At 38.2% G+C, this 22470-nt stretch overlaps 1 protein-coding gene across 1 annotated transcript; it reads left to right on the forward strand.

The window, feature by feature from the left end:
* Positions 1–900: 900 nt before the first annotated feature.
* Positions 901–22029, forward strand: ENOSF1 (enolase superfamily member 1). Its single transcript, XM_026670305.2, has 16 exons — positions 901–1489; positions 1881–1989; positions 2701–2816; positions 4824–4910; positions 7280–7306; positions 9092–9164; positions 9869–9907; positions 10177–10259; positions 12170–12204; positions 14341–14428; positions 16288–16422; positions 16878–16919; positions 19767–19896; positions 20282–20381; positions 20985–21066; positions 21629–22029. Exons 1-16 carry the CDS (start codon positions 1406–1408, stop codon positions 21719–21721), a joined length of 1323 nt encoding a protein of 440 aa, XP_026526090.2. The 5' UTR covers positions 901–1405; the 3' UTR covers positions 21722–22029.
* The last annotated feature ends 441 nt before the right edge of the window (positions 22030–22470 follow it).

The following is a 22470-nucleotide window of genomic DNA, read 5'->3' on the forward strand; positions in this document are numbered from 1 at the left end:
TACTAGAACAATTTTCAGAATATAAATGCAAATTTATTACATTTTCAATTCCTATGTTTATTGCATTTTCAGCACTTCCTGTACTGTAATCATTGTTAATCAGTTAAGAATGATTTTTATATTGTATTGAAGACTATTGTGTAACATTTCTGATGGAAACTGTAGTGCAAGCTTTGTGTATCAGTTTTGTTGAAGCTACATTGTGTGGTAACCTTTTGTTTGGTTTTCCTATCATACTATATTGACAAGCTTAAATATTTTTAATATTTTATTACTTTTGCATAATTAAACTTCCCAAAGCTTAATAAATTAGTGCATCTTCTGTTACTAAAGCAGAAAAAATGATTAATATTATATGGGAATTGAAACGGAATAGCTTTTCTTCAACAACTCTCTTTAAGTGCATCCCCAACACTATGTTTTTAGCATGATACATGTTAACATTCTAACATCCCTTTAAATTTGTTATGGAGCCCAAAATAGTATTTATCAATTCTGAAATGGAAACTGGTATTCAGGACACTTGTCCTTCCAAAAGTTTCAACAATTTAAAAAGAAAATTGTAGTATACATGCTTATGCTTAATTTTATTATGCAATAAAATTAAGCCTAAATTTGACCTAATTGCATCGACAAAGCTAATTCATGTATGAATTGAACCAGTTCTACAGTAACATTTTAATTGACAGAATGATGGAATATCACTATACATACTACTGTTGTGCAACAAAATTAAACAAAAAAAATTAACTTGGAGTTAACATCCTGTAAGTTTGTCTCGGCAAAATCCTCAGAAAAGAACCTCCTCTTGGCTATGCCCTTTCAGATAAACCCGTGATGATTTGAGGGGAGGGGAAGGAGAGAAGAAGAGGTGGGGAACGGTTTGACGTTCTGGCCGCCGCTTTAAAGCTTTTTTAGATGCGTGGATGGCCAACTACACCTAGAATCTTTAGTCTTGACGTTACCTAAACTGAAAAAAGCTAAGAGGCCTGGATGTGGCTAGGGCTTGGATGACACGCCATCCGGAAATCCCAAAATTGAAAAATAATCTGGAATTTAATTTTATTTTTTAAAAACCAACCCACTTTTGAATTGTTGCCAAATGCCTCCCCTCTCCCCAGACTGCACTTATTAGTATGGTTACTGGAAGTCGTAAGCGGCTCTAACACCTTTTAAAAAGATTCGGGCTGCCCATTTATAAAAGGTCCTTTTGACCTGACAACCGATTGCAGAGGTTGGGACCAAAAGCTCAACCTCTTGTTTGGCAAGCAAGCCGGGCGCCCTCTTCCTCCAACTCCCTCCCCTTCTCCACGCCCTTCCTGAGGGCCAATCGGCGTCTAACGAGCCATTCCCAAGCGTGAGAGTCGCTACCCCGCTTCGTGGAGTGCCGAGCGCTGCCTGCGAGATGGGGAGAGGGAGGATCCGGGGTCTGGCTGTGAGCGACGTCCGCTTCCCCACGTCTGTGGCCCAACACGGGTCAGATGCCATGGTAAGCGCAGCGGTGCTAGGCAAAGCCACGGCCTGGACGTCGGGAGGGCAAGCAGCCCCGGCCTCGGGTGCAAGAGTGCCCAAGAGTTCTTCGACCCGGTTCTACAGCAACTTGCAAGAGAGCGTTCTTCCGCGCTGTTCCTTTCTCGTCTAGACAGGCCTTTGGGGGCTCTGTTCAAGTTAAACGGAGCTCCGGCTGCTTTCTCTCCCCGCCCCACATTGCGGCCTGCTTGCCTGGAAGTTAACTTGAGGCAAGTTCCGTTGGTTGGACTTTAACGCGCTTGGATTACAGACGCCGCGCCGGTTGTCAGTAGCGTCGCGTGTAAATCCGGACCTGTACGCGTTGCGCTGCTTTCCCAACACCGAGGGTTTGTTTGATTCTTCTGTTTAAGCATCCAGATCCAGACTATTCCGCAGCCTACGTGGTAATAGAAACGGATGCTCCCGATGGCTTGAAAGGTTGTGGCTTTACATTTACGCTGGGAAAAGGCACTGAAGTGGGTAAGTTCTTAGGCTTGGCTTTCCATACCATGAGAATTTTTCGATAAATAACTTCCTTTTGCTTCCTTTTTCGATAAATGCTTCCTTTTTTTGGAGAACATCCTCTTCAGGACCGACTTTTCTGATGTGTTTCCATTTCAATTTCAAAGGCCGGATTAAATACAACACATTATGCCATGATTTATTTAGGAAACCCAAATTGACAATATGATGACCCATTTCGATTGGTCAGTCAATATCATAACTGATGTTCTGACCTGTGTAAGCAATCAGTATTTGTGGATTTGGGCCTTAAAATCAAATAGTTGAGCTTACCTTGCTCTGCTTGTTGCTTACCTTCTCTCCACCACAACACACCTACAATACTGATATTGCAGTTCTTAAATCAAGTTGCCTCTTTTTTATTAGAATTTATTTTAGTTTATTGGAATTGAATTGTGTGTGCCTAGAAAAACACTCTGAAACCTCACTATTCTGTCAGTATTGGAATTTCTATTTTTATACAAAGAGAGGCAGATTCTGGGGCCAAATTTTGATATCTATATGTGTGTGTTACTTTCATATACCCAATAATAAGAGTTTCTTAAATTACAATTACAATCCTGTTATTTATTTATTTTTATATTTTAGTTTCTTTTCCATTGTTCACCATATTCTAAATAGATAATGCTGCATTTATAGTAATCTCCAGATGGTGATTATTTCTTTCAGTTATCAGTGCAGTCCATGCATTGTCAATTCATATAATTAATAAAGATTTGGATGACATAATCAGTGATTTTCGAGGCTTCTATAGACAGCTCACCAGTGATGGGCAGCTCCGATGGGTAAGATAACTTATAATATTTTCAACAAGCTAATATATGCATGTGTTTTTTAAGAACATAATAAGAGAAAATAATTCGATTTTATATAGTTGCTTTATACAAAATACTAGATAAAATAAGGCTTTCAAAGAAAATAGTGCATTAGTATGACCTAAAATAGAAATATTACTTGAATTCTGATATTTTTGTCACCAAACCTCTTATTCATTTACATTTTTAAGTCATGGAATGTTGTGACTTTCCACACTTCCAACTTTGACAGTTTTGAATTCCCTTCCTATTTTCCCCATCAGCTTCTGACAATATCTGAAAAATGTTAACATCAAGGTCAAAATTGAAATAAAATCCCATTGATCTGATGAATATCACAAAGCCTACATATTGTAATGGTCCTAAATTTGATCAGTAATCACTTATTCGTGAGGCATTCTTACTCCTAAAATCCCAATATGGCACCATTTCTTCCTATATAAGCCTAAAATAAGCCTTGAAAACATGGTGGGTGTTTGAGGAGGAATTATGCTTATAAGGGCTCTCCTTTCCCGTCACCCCAATTTGCATATGTGATAATGCCAATGAATCCTATAGGAATAAAATTCCTGTTGTGTGAAAATGGAGCACACATCCTATTGAAATATTGATTGGATAACACATAAAAATCACCTTGAATACCTGAGGAAGGGCAAAACATTTTGTAAATTTGCCTTGGGTTAGGGGATGAATTAGGAGTTCTTCTGAGTAATCGTCACTGATATTTTGGCTAAACCAAGAAAGAGGATGGGGGGGAAAGGGTTCATTTTGAGCCTTGTTTTTCCACCAGTAGCAGGACTCCCTCAATAGAACCAGCGAACAGTTGGGCAGTCAACTCTAAACTCTCCTCTCCTTACAAACTTTTGTTTAAGAAAATCCTCTTTGAGGCATCTGAAGTCAGGTGTTCATCAGTAGCATGAACTTGATATGGGCATAGGCCTGCCAAGATATTGTGTTGCAATTACTGCTCCGAGGTAGCTGTGATATTTTTTTAGCACCTGAGCTTTGCATCTCCAGGACTCTGCTTTAGACATTCTTGCATCCATGGACTAGACCTGTTGAGTTAGCTTTCAGAACCTGGAAGACTCAACAGCCATGTCACCTGGGTGAAGATCAAACAAAGGAGCTAAATATATCAATGCCACCTCTCTGAATTGGTCTGAGTACCCAGCTCCAGAAGAAACATGGTTTGGGAAGACAAAGAATGCACTGAGATGACCAAGACAATAAGCATTGATAAATAGCTGTTGATGCATATCTCCATTTTCTTTCCCTTCCTTCTGTGAACTTTTGAAGAATTACAACCAGTTCTTAAAAACCAATAACATGCAGCCTAAATATAGCTATCCATCTCATTTCTCTTTCTGTCTTTTTTTTCCCCAACCCAATGTATTTATTATATATAAGCTGACTTTTCAGTCCCTCTTTTCCTCTTCCCATTCAATTTGTCACTTCCAAAATAAAGGTACACATAAGAAGAACCTCCTTATCCAAAACTCACTCATTCTGACACATACAATTTGTGCAGACACGTTTTGGGCTTATTCACTTTTGCAAAAAAATACACCACACATAATGTTCAGTGTCAAAAAAGATTCAGATCTAGACCAGGTAGTCATCATGAGTCAACACTGATTCAAAGGCACCAAAATAAAAATTCTGTATATTTATAGACTACCACTGTGAATAGTATAGTATTTAATTTATTTAAATCTCACTGAGTGCTTCCTTATGAATAAATGTTTGCAACATGTCTGCTAAACAAGGATGATAGACTTGCAGAGCTGTAAGGAATTAAATAGTTCTTTATTTCCTTGTGTAGCTGATATGTATCTTACAGTTTTAGAATCCAACATTTTCTTGAAAGTGTCCACTTCCGTAATCCACAAATGATAGCAATGATAGAAACCTTACACACTTGTCCTTGGCTGTCATAATAATTTAATAACACGGGTTTTGTTTTTGCTTTGCTAATAGATTGGTCCCGAGAAAGGAGCTGTGCATTTGGCCACAGCTGCCATTTTGAATGCTGTCTGGGATCTTTGGGCCAAACAAGAAGGAAAGGTAAAGATTTAGAACAAGTAAAAAGGAGTATCACTCTGTCCTTGAACAAATACTGCTCTCTTCCATCCTGTTCTGCAGTGTCTCTATTTTTTCATGGATAAACATGAACATGCCCCGCTAGACTTAAGTACTTTGTATCTTAAATTGCTTAAATCAGGGGCCTCCAACCTTGGCAACTTTAAGTCTGGAGGACTTTGCTTTGCTGGCTGGGGAATTCTGGGAGTTGAAGTCTGCCAGGCTTAAAGTTGCTAAGGTTGGAGATCCCTGGTTTAAATCATGCTTTCATGCTTTTCTGTGGTTTTGAACCAATGTTTTCATAAATTGTAAAAATTGGGTATCATCCAATTATTACAAGTAGTGGAGGAATGTAATCTGAGTCATTCAGGTCTTCTCTCCACATTGCTATTTTTATGTTGTTCTTCATAGTAAGTTACAATAATGTGATTCTTTTACAATGAAATAAAACTATATCCATCTTTAAGGTTTTAGAACTTTCATATATTGTTTCGCTTCTATCCAGGGGCTTTAAATCATAGTCAGAAGGCAAGAGTGCCTTTGAACATATGCTCAACTTGGAATAAAACTCCACCTCTTTCTTCCCTCCAAACGTTCTTTCACTTATCATTTAATTTTGGTGTTTTGTATTTTATTTTTTTAAAAAAATATAAATGGATTTTTAAAAATTCTTTCATTTATCAACATACCGTGTTTCTCATAAAATAAGGCCGGGTCTTATATTTTTTTGAGCCCTGAAAAAACGGCTAGGCCGTCTTTTCAGGGGTGACTTAATTCCCCCCCTTGCATTCTCATCTAGAGCGCTCTGCGGGCAGCCTCGCCACCAGCGTCTCCTAATGGGTGATCATGGCGAAGCGCAGAGAGCTCTCTACTCCCACCAAACACCTTTGCTGCAGACCCAAGACCTTTGGCACCCGCCGCTGTTGCTTTCCCTTCTGCCCATTCCGCCGCCACGTTTGGAGCTGCCGCTTCCGTGTTTGGAGTGCCGCTGCCATTTGGAGTGCTGCCACCATTTGGAGCACCGCCGTCACATTTGGAGCTACCACTTCCGCGTTTGGAGCTGAAGCCGTGTTTGGAGTGGTGGCGGTGCTCCAAACGGCAGCGGTGCTCCAAACAGCGGCAATGCTCCAAACGCAGAAGCAGCAGCTCCAAATGCGGAAGCAGCAGCTCCAAATGCGGAAGCGGCAGCTCCAAATGGCAGCGGTGCTCCAAACAGCGGCAGTGCTCCAAACGTGGAAGCGCGGCGGTGGCATGGGCAGAAGGGAAATCAACAGCGGTGGGCGCTGAAGGTCTTGGGTCTGCAGCAAAGGTGCTTGGCAGGAGTAGGGAGCTCTCCGCACTCTGCCATGATCGCCCATTAGGAGCAGCTGGTGGCGAGGAATTGCTGCCTGCGGGGCACTCCTAATGGCAAGTCCCCCTGCCCTTCCCCCCATTTCGCATGTTTTAAAATAGGCCTAAATTTGGGGGGAGGGGCTTAATTTCTTTTTATGCCTAGAAAACATGCTGGGTCTTCCTATTGGGGGAGGTCGTATTGTTGGAGAAACACGGTAGTAAAAATGTGATGACTGGTTGAGTAGGTAGAACTGCTGTAATTGCAAGAACTTTGTGAAGATCTCGAAGCCTCGTCAAAATATCACTGTACAATATTGTCATATTTTATAGGATACTTAATTGATTAGACTAGGGACAAGGACTATCTTTGAATTGCAAGTCCTGCCATCTGCCTCTAATGATCATAAAGACTTGTGGTGGTGGAAATAATAGTTTGGCAATTTCTGGCGAGCCATAAATTGCCCTTTTCCCATATATTGGGCAGGATGTCATGCAATGATGAAGTAAAAACAAACAAAATAGAATTCAAAGTAGCAACAATCAAACACATATGCTGAATGAGTGGATTCCACCATACATACTTATTGTCCCAAATTTATAAACGTGTGCCAAGTCTGTAGAAGTAAAAAGTTTATTCCAAAAATGAAATGGTGTCAGAAGAATAGGTCTTTCTTTATCACAACTTGCCAGATATTTGCAGGCAAGAAAACATATATAGGAACTTTACAGGATAAACTTAAAAGTAAATTTATATGGAAGCAGCTTCTAGATACTCATGATTTCATGGTATTTGTACTTTGTAGTTCAAAGCTGGCACCTTGAATGATGTAGTAGACACTTTATCAGGCACAGCTTACTACGTAAGCCCTAGAGATTGGATCAACAATGTAGCTATAGCTGGCTTGAGGAATGGCCTGCTTGATGTATAATATGATCTTTTTTTAATTCTGAAATGTTATTTCTATGTTTAAGAATTTCAGAACCTTTCTTTCTCTCTCCCCTGGTCTTTTATTTTTTTTAAGCCTCTCTGGAAGCTGCTGGTTGACATGGTAAGAAAATAAAAGATAACAAAAAAATCAAATCATTATTAAAAAATAATATATTTCTTTCAGAGCATTGGATGCTGACTTAGCATGCTTAAATATATTGAGAACAGTCAGACTAGACATCATAACTAACTAACTAAATTGTCAATATTGTATATTTTTAAAAAATGTTTAACTTTAGATTTGAAGGTTGTACACTGGTTTATTTTTGGACCTCTGTTCAAAACTTCTTTTCTGCATGAAACAATCACTCATGAATATCAGATGGCATTTTATATTCCTTATTTATTTATTTGTTTTCTGGTCTTGGTCTCTCAAAGTGATTAATATAATGCTTTTATGACGCAGTTTTGAAAATAATTGTAACTAGATAACCCGTGACCTGTTCTTTCATTGTTTCAGTTGTGTCATCATTTCAGATATATTTTAAAAAGCCTGAGATTAGGAGCTACCAGCTTCCCCATTGACTTGTGAGAAGTTACAGGTAGTAAGTCAATGGGGAAACTGGCAGGGAAGGTATAAGTTGCTCAGGTAAGTCTCCCCGATCTGCATACCTTCCCCTATTCCCTCTATGCTCATGTGATGTCAGATACCTGTAAACCCTCGCACACTGTCTGCAACCTGTACACTCCCTGACCTGCAATGCATTCTTGAACATCCTCCCTGGCCCTTGCTGTACCACTCAGCACCCTCCCTGTTCTGTGCCATGTCATTCGCACACACCCCAACCCTCACCACATTCTTATTCAGCCCCTCACCTGGCAGCAGCCACTTACCTGCACACTGGCCTTCAATTTGTATTTCCCTAATAGCTTCCCCACTGATTTTGCTTGTGGAAAGCTGGTAGGGAACATTGGCAGTCATGATTGAGTATACATTTTCCTGCCAGTTCACCCATCAACTTAAGGAAAGCTGGCAGGGAGCCTTGGAAATGATGATGACTTGATTGCAACCGACCTTGGCAACGTGACAGCATTTGAAGCAGCCACTACAACTTTGTGAAATTTCAATCCCACAGAAGTGATGGTTCCTAAATTTTGGACACGTTCTATACATTAACCCATTTGAGGTGCCTTGTGCAAACATTTTGCCCTATGATACACTATTTCACCCAATTGAAGGTCACAAACAGATAAACAGGAGAGGTTTAGCAATACATAGATAAGAAATTGTACAGAAGAATGACCATGTTATAATAGGAAGAGTCATTGTACTTGTTCTTCTGGGTTACTTAGTATGTGAATTGAAGCCATTGTGTTTTAATGGGGATGTGCCTATCACTTCCAATTAAAGAAGAGCTTACTGACTTAGCCTAGTTTTTGCACATGGATGTTATCTCCTGCACACAAGAGAAAACATTTCTGCATTATTTCTAGTCTTAATAGTTACACTGACCACCAGGGGGCATCATCCTGTATTGGAATCCTTCATGTACAGGTAGTCTGCACCTGGTTTTCTATTACTTCAACGTGCCCCTTCTTAGAGGGGAGTATTTCTCTAATAGTACACAGTGAGTATCCTGTGTAGCGTTTTATGATTACATTGACTATTGGGAGCTACATGCCTGGTTTCATCCTACACTGAGATTCTTAAGCTATGGAAAGAAAGATGTAGTTCTAGGCGGTTCAGACCCTCTACTTATAATTGATGTTGTATAAAATCTTTTGATACAATGAAACAACTTATATCCCTCTGCTGTAAGAGCTTAAATGAAGGTGGACTGTATATATCATTCTGTCATTCTTCTAGCTAATTCTAGCATGGTTTCCTCTTCTCTTTTCTTTATAGGACCCCAAGCAGTTGTTATCTTGCATAGATTTCAGATATATTACCGATGCATTAACAGAAGAAGAAGCTTTTTGTAAGTTGTTTTAATAGGCCTCAAAATTCAAGCTCTTTTATCTTACTCGGGGGATATTCTTGAACTTTTAAATGTATTAATTAAATACTGCAGTTCTTACTGTATATATTTCATCATGTTTGATCACCTTAAATATTCCAGTTCAGTAGCAGCATTTGAAAGATGATACTTGCAGTCTTGACATTTTGGGGTCTGTTTGTGTACCAAACTAGCAAAAACCAAATATCTCAATCAATAATGATATAGTAACTCAGCAACCTTTACAGCCCTTGTAGAATGGCTTTCTGTATTATTTATGTTTTGCAAGTGAAATGAAGGGCTGAAGTTAAAAAATAATGCTTCAGTGGACTTAAAACTGATCACTTTCTGCATGGGAACTCTGTTTCATAGGCTAGGCGCTTTTAACTTCATTGCTATGCCTGCTGTACATGGAATGTCAACCTTCAAATAATTAGCAAATGGCAACAGAAGATAATTGTTAAGTACTTGCTGCATCTAGCAGTCATTTGGATATTTGCAACCTAGAAACGATAGCCCTTCTTGGTGCTTCAGGGAAATTCACAAGCTTTTTCATTGTACAAGTCTATCTGTGCAAAATTATCTGTATTCTTTTTTTTTTTCTCTAATAGGTCATATTTACAAACCAAACAAAATTAGTGATCTGTTTTGGATCTGATTTACATTTTATTTTTTTGTTTTACTAGCGATTCTTCAAAGTGGTTTGGCAGGAAAGAAAGAACGGGGTAAGCACAAAAATATTTATTTCCTTGTCAAATCAATAATTTAATTAATGGATTATTATGTATCTTAAGATGGTCTTAGGATGTTAAAAAAATAACATCCACCTGCTGGGAAAGTAATGATACTTTTTTGCAGCCCTATTTTTTTGTGAAAACCAAGGGTTTGATTTTTCAGAATTATTTTCTGAATTATTACCATATCACATTCTGGGGAAGGGTTTTCCAGGGTATGAAATAATATTTAATGCTTGCATCATTTTATATATTTGTAGAAGAACAAATGTTAAAATATGGCTACCCAGCTTATACCACATCATGTGCCTGGCTAGGTTATCCAGACCACTGCCTAAAGCAGGTTTGTTTTTTTCCAGATTATTCTCATTTCAGCTTTGAGATGCACAAATATGCCAATTCGGTTTATAACCAAATTAACACTGCGGGGGAAGTTTTGAAAGCAAGCTTTATTCTAAACGGTCACATGTACCCTTGGTTGGCTTGGATGTGTTGGAGATGGATTATCTCTGGTCTATTATTGTGCATGGCATGACATCTTTGGAGCAGAATGTCCACCTAAGAAAGAGATTACATGAATTCGTTCTGGCATGGTCAGAAGCAAATAGCCCAAAACCAGACCAATCTGTTACCATGTAGGGTAATAGTTTCTCCCACTAAAAAAGAGAATCCTATAATCTACTGCATTGCACAGGCAAGAAGAAAAAGCAGTAGAATTCGATCTCGCTACAGGTAGTCCCTGATTTACAACTATAGCTGGGACCAGAATTTCCATTGTTAAGTAATATGCCATGTGACTGCTTTGCTCAACAACCATAATCCATAATTAAACAACCAAATCCATAATTAAACAACCAAAACCATAATTAGGGGGCGTGCATAAGCGCACCAACGTGCCTATCGTCCCTGTCCTATTGTTTCTCTTATTCTTTTATTTTTCTTATATGTACCCATTTCATGTATTCACAACTATGTATACATTTATACTTATTATCTTGTAAACAATTGGCAAATCAAATAAATAAATAAAATAAATAAATAAATAAATTCCGATTATGGTTGTTAAGCAATCTTGCGGTGAGTAAGCAGATACAATCCCAGGTAAGGCTTGCAAAGAGATTGGAGAACAGCCTGGGAGGCTTCATTCAGGAGCTGAAAATCCAAGCAGCATTTTCAGCCCCTTATTGAAGAGAGAGTCACATGCAATCTCCACTAGCCCTGCCAGGGTTTCCCTCCCTGCCTGAGGTATCCTATGGTCATTATCTTATTACATTGCTTCTCCGCTCTCTGTTTGGATTTTGGCTCAAATCTTAAGTATCTGAGCTCCAGTTCTGCACCAGAGGAGTTCAGCTTCAATCGGCTGTTATCTCAGCCAGTCCCTAGAGACAAGAGGCTGTCCTTTTGGCAGGCAGCAATAACTTGCAACCTTCTTTGCCAGCTTCACATTGACTTTTTGGGGAAGCTTTCCCAAAAGATTGCAAATGATGGTCACAGGTGCTTGGCAACCGGCTGTAAGTGCAAACACATTGCCAATGTGACCCTCATAAGTCTGGACCATTGTTAAACAAATAGTCATACACTGAAGACTACCTGTATTACTTGCTTTGACACCTAGGACTGGCTAAAATTCTTTCAAAGCAGCTTCATTAGTTGCCGTAGTAACGTTAAGTTATCAGAAATCTGCATTGCCAAATCCTGCCTTTGCCACTTTCAGTTCTAGCATTTGCCAAGAGAAGCTTAACTAATTCTATGTATTTGTCTCCTTTGACTGCCTTGCTTATGATAGGCAGAGTTTGTGAAATAAATCATATTCCTTTTACAGTTCTATGTATGTACCCTATTTCTGCTTGCAACAGGGATGAAGATATTAGCCTCCCTACTCTTGGATTGTAACTGCTACTTCCACTTACACCTCTTGTTTTTTAAACAAGAGTTCTTATCAAGACTTCTCTAATGGTTGTCCTTCAAATGACTTGGCTGAGCCACAGAACAGTCATCCCAGTCATTAGGCTTGCAAGTTGGGGTAGGTGCCATCGGATGAAAATTGGTTAGAAAAGGCCAAGTGACCAATGAATCTTAAAAGCCAATATTAAAGAAAGCATTAACATAGTTAGTTCACTTATGAAATATTTTTCTGCAGAAACTATATCGCTTTTAAAAAAAACCTAAATATACATTATACACACACACATATATAAGTATATGTATAGTTTATACTTGCTAGAGATCTGACTGATGTCATTTGCTTGGCAGCTATGCACTGAAGCTCTGAAGGATGGATGGACCAGGTACAGTAGTGTTTTTCTTGTGCATGCTTCTAAGCACAGCAGAAGATGCTGAGAGATATGGTGGGTAATCCTGCAGCTGACTGGTCCTGGGTCTTGTCACTGTCAGTCCTACACCTTAAACACTACGCTACATTGGCTCTCTTTCTGAAGTTGATACGATATGCAACAGTGCTTCTTATAATTTTACCAGGAGTACTTTTACAATGAACTGCAGAAATTCTGCTTTTTGAAAATGGTATATCACAAGTAATACCTCTTTATTCCATTCCCCCACCACCCCCTTTTTCTGGCAGCAGATATTCTCTTCAAGGTTTTCCACAAATGCAGCTACCCACAGTCCATAATCGTTTGGTAAACTGGTATCACTGAATGTATACTTCAACTGGTTTCTTCCTTAGTCCTGTCCCATGACAAGTACAGCTCTCTAGCTTTAACCACCCAAAATTGCTGGGACAGAAGGATCAAGCGGATGATTGTCTTCCTATCCAAAGCAGATTATCCACACCGTTGAGTCTTGCAGTGACATACCCACATATCCTTGTGGATAAGCCAACTCTCGATATATATTTTTTTATCAAAATACCATGAAAAGGTCAGCTGTGAATAAGCTGACCTACATTTTTCATGGTATTTTGATGAAAGATTTGGGAATTGGCTTAACCATGGATGGGTTTATATGTGAGAACATGCAGGGTATATGAGTACTTTAGAAAACTATGTACTCATGGATAAGCTCATCCACACATAAGCCAAAGTCAATTTTCGGCTTAATGAGAGCATATATGGATGGATTAACAAGTACAGAAGCATTATATACATCTGTAGGTTTTGTCATCCACACAACACCCTTTAGTTTGTGAAGAGCCTACTACAGAAAGTAAATCTGCTGAGTTGGGGCTCTGGATGGCAACTCTATGCTGACTCAGCTCATTGAGTCAGTAGAATGGCAAAATATAACAATGTTTTCCCAATATTTGTAAGGAGAAAAACATGCTAGAGGTACCACTAGCTGAGTTTGATTTACAGTTTTGTTCTTGTTGAATTCCTAAAGCTAAGTAGGCATCTTAAGAGTTTAGGCTCAATTCATTAACATGCTTTGGGTATCAACCTCTCTTCCTGCCAGTGTTCTCCCTCTCCCCCTCTCTTCTTTATGGACACAGTGAGTTGGTATTCTTTGCTCAGATTTTATTAGGGACAACAGCACTGAGTCCTTTCAGATCTATATAAAGATTTGAGCTAGGATGCCAAGCGGCATCAAACCAACCTTGGCTGACCTCAAGATACACAGCTTTGGACCTCATTCATTCTTGGATGGCTCAAGGATGTAGTGCAGCAATTCTCAACCTCAGTAACTTTAAGATGTGTACACTTTAATTCCCAGAATTCCCAAGCTAGTGACTGGGAAATTCCTGAAGTTCATACATCGTAAAGGTGCTGAAGTTGAGAAACACTGATCTAACTCGCTGCATTGCGTAGGCAAGGCAGAAAAAGCCATAGAACTTGAACGTTGATTGGAAGTTCAGAAACACTACTACAGATGTTAAAGAAAAGAAACTTCTTAAAAAAATTATATACTTCCATGGTGTTTTCATGGCCATGTAGCCATCAGGAATTAAAGCTCAAGTTGGGCAAGTAAGGATTTGAGGATCTTGGGATACTTCCTTTAATGTTTGTTTGAAGAATCATTTTACTAGGCATGTTTTACATTGCCTGGATCAGTGGCCCCCAACCTTTGGGGCACCAGGGACCAGTTTTGTTCCACAGTCAGGAGGGGGCGTGGTTTCGCATGCTGCCTGCGTCTCGCAGATGGGGATTCCCTTGGTTGCACAGCCCAGTTTTTCGCATGGCACAGACCGGAGGTTATGGACTTCTGGCCTGGATGGATTGGGAAAGGATTTGCAGGAGTTCAAAATGCCCATAAACAAATCCTCATGTAATGTCAAATTCCTTGAATTTTAGAAAATTTAGAAATCTTACTTGAGCCCAGCCTCAATGGAACTTCCCCACTCATTTTGGCCCCCCTGATAATATTGATAATATGGAATGATACAAGCGAATGTTTTTCTACAGTAAAATTTTCATAGGTGTGTCAGTTCTTGAGAAATAGCTCATATTTGACTACAAATGTGTGCTTAGGTTCAAAGTGAAAGTCGGAAAAGATCTCCAGGATGACATTCGGAGATGCAAACTTGTTAGAGAAATGATTGGTCCTGAAAATATACTGGTATGTATGTACATTTGTAGGATGCCAAATAGGTTATATATTAGAACTAGCTTGATACCCATGCTTCACTATGAAACTATGTGGTCAGGCTTAGTTTTTGGGGAGGAAAATAAGGGGGAAAATTGCCTCTGCCTACCACATCCATCGATATTAATCTGGCTAGCGTCCTGTCAGTGTGTGAGAGAGTTGAGGGCTCTTTGGAAACTGAAACAGTATTTGCTATGTAAGCAAGGAGACAGCAAAGAGCCTGGGCATGGCTTAGCTGAACTGTTCTGTACTAAAGCTGCTTGGTGCTGTGAAAGTAAAACTGAAACTGAAACTCCTCTGCTTGCGTTTTGCATTTGGAACAGATTTCTTCTCAGGTGGGGAGTGGGAGTAGAATTCCTTAGCATCAGAGCGTGTTAATTATAATATATGAAATACTAATGTTCTGATGGTCATTTCAAAAAATCCTTTCTTAGTGAGCACCTAGAAGCCAAGTTTGTAGGCTTTATAGTTCTGGAGATGTGATAATGCGTGAGTGGTATTTTGCGCATGTATGTATGTGTGTATGTATGTATGTATATGTATGTATGTATGTATGTATGTATGTATGTATGTATGTATGTATGTATGGTATTCAGCTTTGTTAGGGTATTTTCCCACGTCATTATAGTTGTGCTTTCAAAGTTGTAGCAACGTTTCGGCAGAATCTCATCTGCCATCATCAGGCTTCTGTATTGTGTTCGTCTGTGAGTCACGACACTATGCAGAAGCGTGATGGCAGATGGACTGCTTGCTACAACTTTGAAAGCACAACTATAATGACGTGGGGAAATACCCGAACAAAGCTGAATACCATACATTTAAATACCCGCGGAAACTTAGGAAAACACACACACATATAGAGGGGGGGGAGAGAGAGGAGAGAGAAAAGAAGAAGAAGAAGAAGAAGAAGAAGAAAGAAGAAGAAGAAGAAGAAGAAGAAGAAGAAGAAGAAGAAGAAGAAGAAGAAGAAGAAGAAGAAGAAGAAGAAGAAGAAGATAGATTTTATTAGATAGTATGCCTTATTTAATACAAGTTAAAGTAGTGCAAACAAATAATTTAAGTTCTCCCTTTTAAGATACGCAATGGGAATCTCTTACAAAATGTACATGAATTCCCAATACATATATTAAACCATAAGGAGGCTAAAGTCAAATCCCATATTTAAAATTTAAATTTACATAGGATGGGATGCTCATTCACTTTCTTAGGTAAACAAGTGCTTACTTTAAAAAAATATCCTCTCCTCTGCTTGTGTTTTGCATTTGGAACAAATTTCTTTTCAGGTGGGCAGTGGGAGAGGAAATCCTTAGCATCAGAGCATGTTAATAATAATTTATGAAATAGTAATGCTCTGATGGTCATTTTGAAAAATCTTTTCTTAATGAGCACCTAGAAGCCAAGAGGAACATATGTGCCAAATTTCAAGTTTTTAGGCTCTACGGTTCTGGAGATTTTGTGATGATGCATGACTGATATTTTGTTTTTATATATATAGATTTGAAAAATAGAAAAAAAGCTTACTAAAAATGGATTAGTCAAATTTTCTTTTTAGTGCCATGAATTTTTTAGGAGTTATAGAGCAATTTGATTTTAGTCTCAAGGTTCTTGCTAAATGTAATCTTGTTTTTTTAAAAAAAATGAAATAAAAATAACAGTAACACTTCTTCAAAATAAATTTTCAGTGTTATTAGCCAGCAGATATCATGTCATTTAGGGCATTGACCATCTTAGCAGTAGGGAACTTGTCTTCAGCCTATGTCACTCTACACCTGTCTTAATGTTATAGTTACAGGAACAGCACCATCCTGAATTTAGATTGTATTTATTCCTAGTTGTTGGATGCTAACCAAAGATGGGAAGTGGGAGAAGCCATAGACTGGGTCACTGAACTAGCTGAGTTCAAACCGCTATGGATTGAGGAACCAACTTCTCCTGATGATATTCTCGGGCATGCAACAATTGCTAAGGTAAGAGACATTGTTTCAGTTAAAAGACTTGTTATCCATCACCATGTTGATTTATTGGCTGGAGAGCTACATTGGAACTTCAGAATTCTAGCAAAAGTTCTTAACATCTGCCTAGTAAGAGATTCTTTCACATACTCAACATGTATTCCATTAAATTTAAATGATTTTCATATTTTTTAGTCTATAATAAAAGCCTGAAATGTATTTTCATACATGAGCTGGTCAATCTTGTGAAACATAAATATTTAATATACTGTATTTGTATCTAACATCCCAAAAACCTATATAATCAACTAACTGATTAATTTCAAAGCAAAAAATACTAGCAGTTCTATTGATGCGTTCAACTTTCTTCTAATTGTATAATATGGACAAATTGTAGAAATGGCATTTTGTTTATATGTTGTGAATAACTATATTTGAACATGCTTAAAAACCTGTGGGCTTTTTTTTAGGCATTAGCACCATTAGGGATTGGTGTTGCAACAGGAGAACAAGTAAGTTTATTTACTAAACCTTAATTATATATTTTGAACATTGACAAGATAACTTTCTGATACCTCACCATAGCTTTTTTAAACCTACATTTGTCTTGAATTCTGTGGCAAATTTTGTTCTGATAGTTCTGATAAAAACAGAAGATTGCTACTACTTGGTGCTATTATATGTTAAAGAAAAAAATAAGTATTGACTAAACCATGTTTTTATGTGTGGGCATTTTAAATACCATTCAGTTTAATTAACTTTAAAATATGGATAAGTTTCTCAGAAATGAGATAATTACCATATACTTGATCTGTACTCATTGCTGACTAGTTAGATCTGTCATTAGAAGTCTGATGGATGGGAATGGCTGAAATATTTCCTTGAGAGAAGGGGCTGATCCCCATGACTTCAAAAAAGTCTCTTTCCAGACCCAGCTGATTTGAACAGCTCTGTATCCTATTAGTTCCTATCAGTTGAAATTAGCTTAATTTTAACAACATCCCCATCCTCTTTATGATTAAATAAAGGAATACTGTAATATTGTGCAATGACAATTGAGTACAGTAGGGGGCAGCACTTGACCAACCTTGGCTAATCTCAAATGTTCTGAGGAGTCTTGGGTGGGAAATTTTACAATTATAGTTACTTTTGCAGAAGACAACAGTAACGAATTACAAATTTTGTAACAAATTTTGGTAAATGTCTACATAGTCACTGAAAGTAAAGCTCCAGCAGGAGACACTACTTTTGCCATTATGATAGTGCATTTTTACGACATTTTTTAAAATGACAAACATTTCCATATACGACTACGCAGTATATGTATGTGATGGCATTGGTATTTAATCTATTTAAAAAGGAGTAAGCCCTACTGAACTCCATGTTTAGTAGGTATGTACTCAGAATTGTATTAAATTCATGACTTGAACTTTCTTCGTTCTACCTTCTGGGTATATCTTGCAATGTCTATGTAGAATGTAGAACAAGAGGAAGCAGCAATAAAATTGTCCTTCAGCAAGCTATTTTTGTTTATCTTAAGATTCATATTTAGTCAAAGATTTGTTTGGAAGTTATGATTGATATCACAGTCAGCTAGATGTTTAAATTAGATTTTGCATTTTTATCCAGCTATTGCAGGGGTGTCATACTGGATTTCTTGGAGGGCCAGATCAACATTATAGTTGTCGTCCATGGACTTGTGGGCAGGGAGAGGAGACGGGACATATACACTCCTGCCAGCCAAAATGGGGTAGGTCACTACAGGAGGGTGTCCAGATCAAAAATGGGGTGTGCGGGGGCTGCCTGTGGCCCACCGTGCCCCATTTTTGCTGGTCCCATTTTGGCCTGTGGTCCCCCAACATGCTGTTTTGGCTGGCAGGGTGCTGCAGGAGGACATCCAGGCCAAAAATGGGGCATGTGGGGGCCACTCATGGCCCCCTATACCCCGTTTTCACTAGCAGAGGTACCATGGGCTGGTCCTTTGCTATTTCCAGGACTGGCAGGCCAGATCTAAGCACTTTCTGGGCGGGATCCAGCCTGCGGGCCTTGAGTATGACACCTATTGAGATCTGAGCTATTGAGTCTTCCTCAGGATATAGGCAGGTGTTTTTTATGGTATTAAAGCAGGATGTAAGCTGTTGCAGCAAGTAAAGCTGCTTTTTGCAATTGACTGTTGGTGATTTTGTCAATGCCAGTGGTGTTCAAGTAGTGGTCAAGTAGTATTTTGAGATTGTACTTAAGAAACTTATTACTATTGGTACTGTCTGTTTTCTTTTCCCTCAATTCTTCTGCTTCTGTTTGCAGACCTTTGTATTTTGGTATTTCCTCCAGATCTTTTTCTTCACTTCTGCTCTCTCCGGGCACTACAACATCCACTAGCCAAACTTTTTTTGTCTTTCTTATCAACAATTGTTCAGTCTCGGGTATTGTGCAGTAAATGCTTCTCTGTTTGAATTCTAAAGTCACGGAACATTTCAGCTTCTTCACTTCTGTTATTCTGCCTATTTTTTCCTTGCAGACAAATAGTATTTCTTGCAGATACAGATAATCCTTGACTTATGACCATAATAGAACCTGCCCGTTATAAATGTAAGTTGTAATGGTTTATAAAGCAGGTCATCTATGTGACCAACCTGATTTTACAATATTTTTGCAGTGGGTCATTAAAGAACCCATTACCACAAATCAGAAGTAAATGCCAGTTTTCATTAAAAAATGTTGCGCATCACAGTCACATAACTATGGGATAGTGCAAATAGCCATAAATGTTGGCTGGTTGCTATGTGCCCAAAATGTAGTCACATGGGGGTAAGGTAGCCAGTGGGGGTTGGAACTGGATTGTAAGTACCTTGGGAGGGGTCTGTTGTAACTTTAAATGGTCGCTAGGCAACCAGCCCTAAGTCAAGGATGATCTGTATTCCAATCTACCGTGTCAATTTACATCTTGCTACTTTGTCATGCTTATTTTTATTGGGGTACCCATAAATGCACTTTTCTTTACACTGTTTATACCTTTAAGAAAAGGTCCATGTTAATTTTAATGTGCTTAAAACAGGGTTAATGATAGCTCAAAATGACTTTTAAATGGACTGGTTTAACCACTAGCATATCTCCATACTTTCGTATAACTAACTTGTTTTATGGAATACTATACTTTTAGACAGTGGAAACTATCACTTTCTATCCCATCCAGAGTCCAGATATTGGGAAGATATGCAGCAGCTGTAAGTTTTTGGAATGTAAAGGGAGACATATCCAGAATAAAATGCTCTAAATTACTTGGATTTTTCAAACATTTTTATAAGCATTTTCTAATCATGCCGTGTTTTGACTTAAGAGAATGTTTTCATTATCTGCAGTGCCATAACAGAGTGATGTTCAAGCAGTTCCTGCAAGCTGAGGCTCTGAGCTACCTCCAGGTGGACAGTTGTAGGCTTGGAAGCGTCAATGAAAACTTGTCTGTATTGCTGATGGCCAAGAAGTTTAAAAGTAAGACTCCTGGAAATGCTGCGGTAACATTGAAAAGAGAAAGAACAGAAATGTTAAAAAACAGCGACACGCAAGAAGTGACACATTTTATAATTCCTTGTAGCTGATATACAGTATTTATTTTGAGAGTTTGGCTTCACCCAGAAGCCTGGTTTAAAAGCAAGCTCAGAGGTGTGAACTATGTATCAAAACAAATCACATATTTCTACAACAGTAATGAACAGCATGTGGCTTTCCAGATGCTGAGCTCCGATCTAGATAGTGTAAGCTATCATTTCATTCCCATTTATGGAGGGCCAGTTGGAAAAGATTATCTAGCCTAGGCGGGGATTTTGAGGAAAAAAATATCAATAAATTTTACATCTTCCCCCCCCCTCCCCCCCAGTTCCAGTATGTCCTCATGCAGGAGGGGTCGGACTTTGTGAGTTGGTGCAGCACTTAATAATATTTGACTACATTTCAGTATCTGGCAGCCTTGAAAATAGGTAAGAGATTTTGTTGCTTCTTGTGGTATCTTGAAACACTTAAAGCAAGTACTTGTGTGTAGCTGTAATCAAGCTACAAAAATTAATTTCTGATTAGAGAAGATCCAGAATAAAGCTTTCTTTATATAACTTTGAAAATGTCTTTAAAATGGGAACAAGATTATATCTTACCAGCCTTGGCAAGCTTCATTCATCTGACTGATATCTACAGATAGTCCTCAACTTACAGCATAAAGAACCACTTGGAATTACAATGGGCCAGGACAGGTGCTTTATTCTCCTGTACCAGTTTGCAGTGTCCCAGGGTCATGTTATCATGATTCGTTTGCACTTATGACCTCAGTGTTCACTTAATGACTGGTTTGCCCATGCCCATCATTCGCTTAACTCCATTTTTGTCACAGAAGTCGTAAAATTGGATCCAGTCATGGAGATGCCGCAACTTCAGAACTGGAACACCTTAAAACCAAAACAGCCTATAATCCAAAATCCATTTCCAATTATAGTTATAAGTCAACCTGTATATTTTTATAGGTGAAATAGCAACCCTTAATAAATACAAGTGTGTTTGAATCGTAAATATGGTTTTTTTTTTCTTTTTAGGATGTGTGAATATGTAGACCACTTGCATGAACACTTCAAGTATCCTATAGTAATCATGAACGCATCTTACATGCCACCCCAGGTACTCCTTAAGTTCAATATTTAAAATATTTTCAGAGGTCTCGGCATGATTTTTTTATATAAAAATGTAAGGCAGCAAGATTCAGCTCCAAGATTTCTTAGCATTCAAATTCTATTCCACACAGTTCAAAACACTATCTACCAATTTGTGTCAGGCTGTTTCCTAAAGGATGTTCAAATGAGCTTTGTACGTCCATATTTGCCTCATATCTTTATATATTAGTTACTAAAATAACTTTCAACTACCTTGAAGCAAGTGGGAAGTTGAAACTTTCCATTTCACCATCAAATAAACTAGGGACTTCAACAGCTTACTTTCTTAGCCTAGCCTAATGTGAGGCAGTGGTTTTACAGAAAAAATGTCCCCGTTTGATTTTGAAGCAAAAATACATTAAATATTCCCTTCTATATAGCTTTCAAGAATTGTTGACAAATCAAATTTAATAAATGCATTTAATTCATATTACTATTAAAATATGTACCACATTAAACTAACCATACTGAGCACATACTAGTAGGGCATGTTTAGTTATATATATTTAAAGATGAATTTTTTCTTTCAGGAGGCTGGATATTCCTCTGAAATGAAAGAAGATTCTGTAAAGAAATACCTGTTTCCACAAGGAGAAATCTGGCAGAAATTCTCGTGTTCATAATGCAACATAAAACAAGTAAATATTCCATTTTTTCCCAAATGAAGATAAATTTTTTAAATTGATGTTATATTAAGATGCAAGTCAAATAAGTGCTTTTAGAAAGCTTCCTGTTCACACAAAACAAAAATAATTATATTGCCAATGAATGTCCTTGATCAGTTTAAAAATAGGAGGCTTTTAATAGCTAAGTTTAAAGAAATTAGATGATTCATCTGTCTTCAAGCTATTCCAGAACTACAGGATTATGTAACGGAAGATTGCACTTTAAAATGTATCTGCCAAGATTAAATGTTCCAAATAAAACTTAACTGCGTGTTGTGATGTGATGTTTTCTAAGGTGGCTGTTCCTTATAGAAAATATAGTTGAAAGCCTGAATCTAGACATTTAAATTCTGGTGAACATTTAACATAGAATAGCAATTGGACGAACAGTTTGGAAAGATGAGTGATGGCAGATCGTAGTCATTAAAACATACAATTTTTTTTGAAGACAAGTGAAAACAATTTATTCTTCTAGTCAGGAAAGAGTTTTGAAACCTCAATGGGAGTATCAGCAATAGATGATGAGCTAGATTTTGAGTTAACGGGCACACTTGTAATTTGAATTCTTTCACAGAATGGCTCTCCTGGAAAGGCATATTCTTGTTGGTAGGGTGATCAGTAGCAGAAATACCTAATTTCCTGAGATTGGACTGACAGCTGTTCGTCTCTTATCACCCAAATTTATCTATTCCAGGCCAGAAAATTCT

The sequence above is a fragment of the Notechis scutatus genome, chromosome 3, assembly GCF_049901735.1.
Source record: "Notechis scutatus isolate UNSWTSFEM ecotype Mainland chromosome 3, rNotScu1.2, whole genome shotgun sequence".
NCBI lineage: Eukaryota > Metazoa > Chordata > Lepidosauria > Squamata > Elapidae > Notechis > Notechis scutatus.

Bases quoted from the DNA above. Each gene is read 5' to 3' on its own strand.
- ENOSF1 (XM_026670305.2), top strand. From the start codon at position 1,406: ATGGGGAGAGGGAGGATCCGGGGTCTGGCTGTGAGCGACGTCCGCTTC. The intron at 1,990-2,700 runs GTAAGTTCTTAG...TATTTCTTTCAG, and splicing joins GGGAAAAGGCACTGAAGTGG to TTATCAGTGCAGTCCATGCA. The intron at 7,307-9,091 runs GTAAGAAAATAA...TTTTCTTTATAG, and splicing joins GGAAGCTGCTGGTTGACATG to GACCCCAAGCAGTTGTTATC.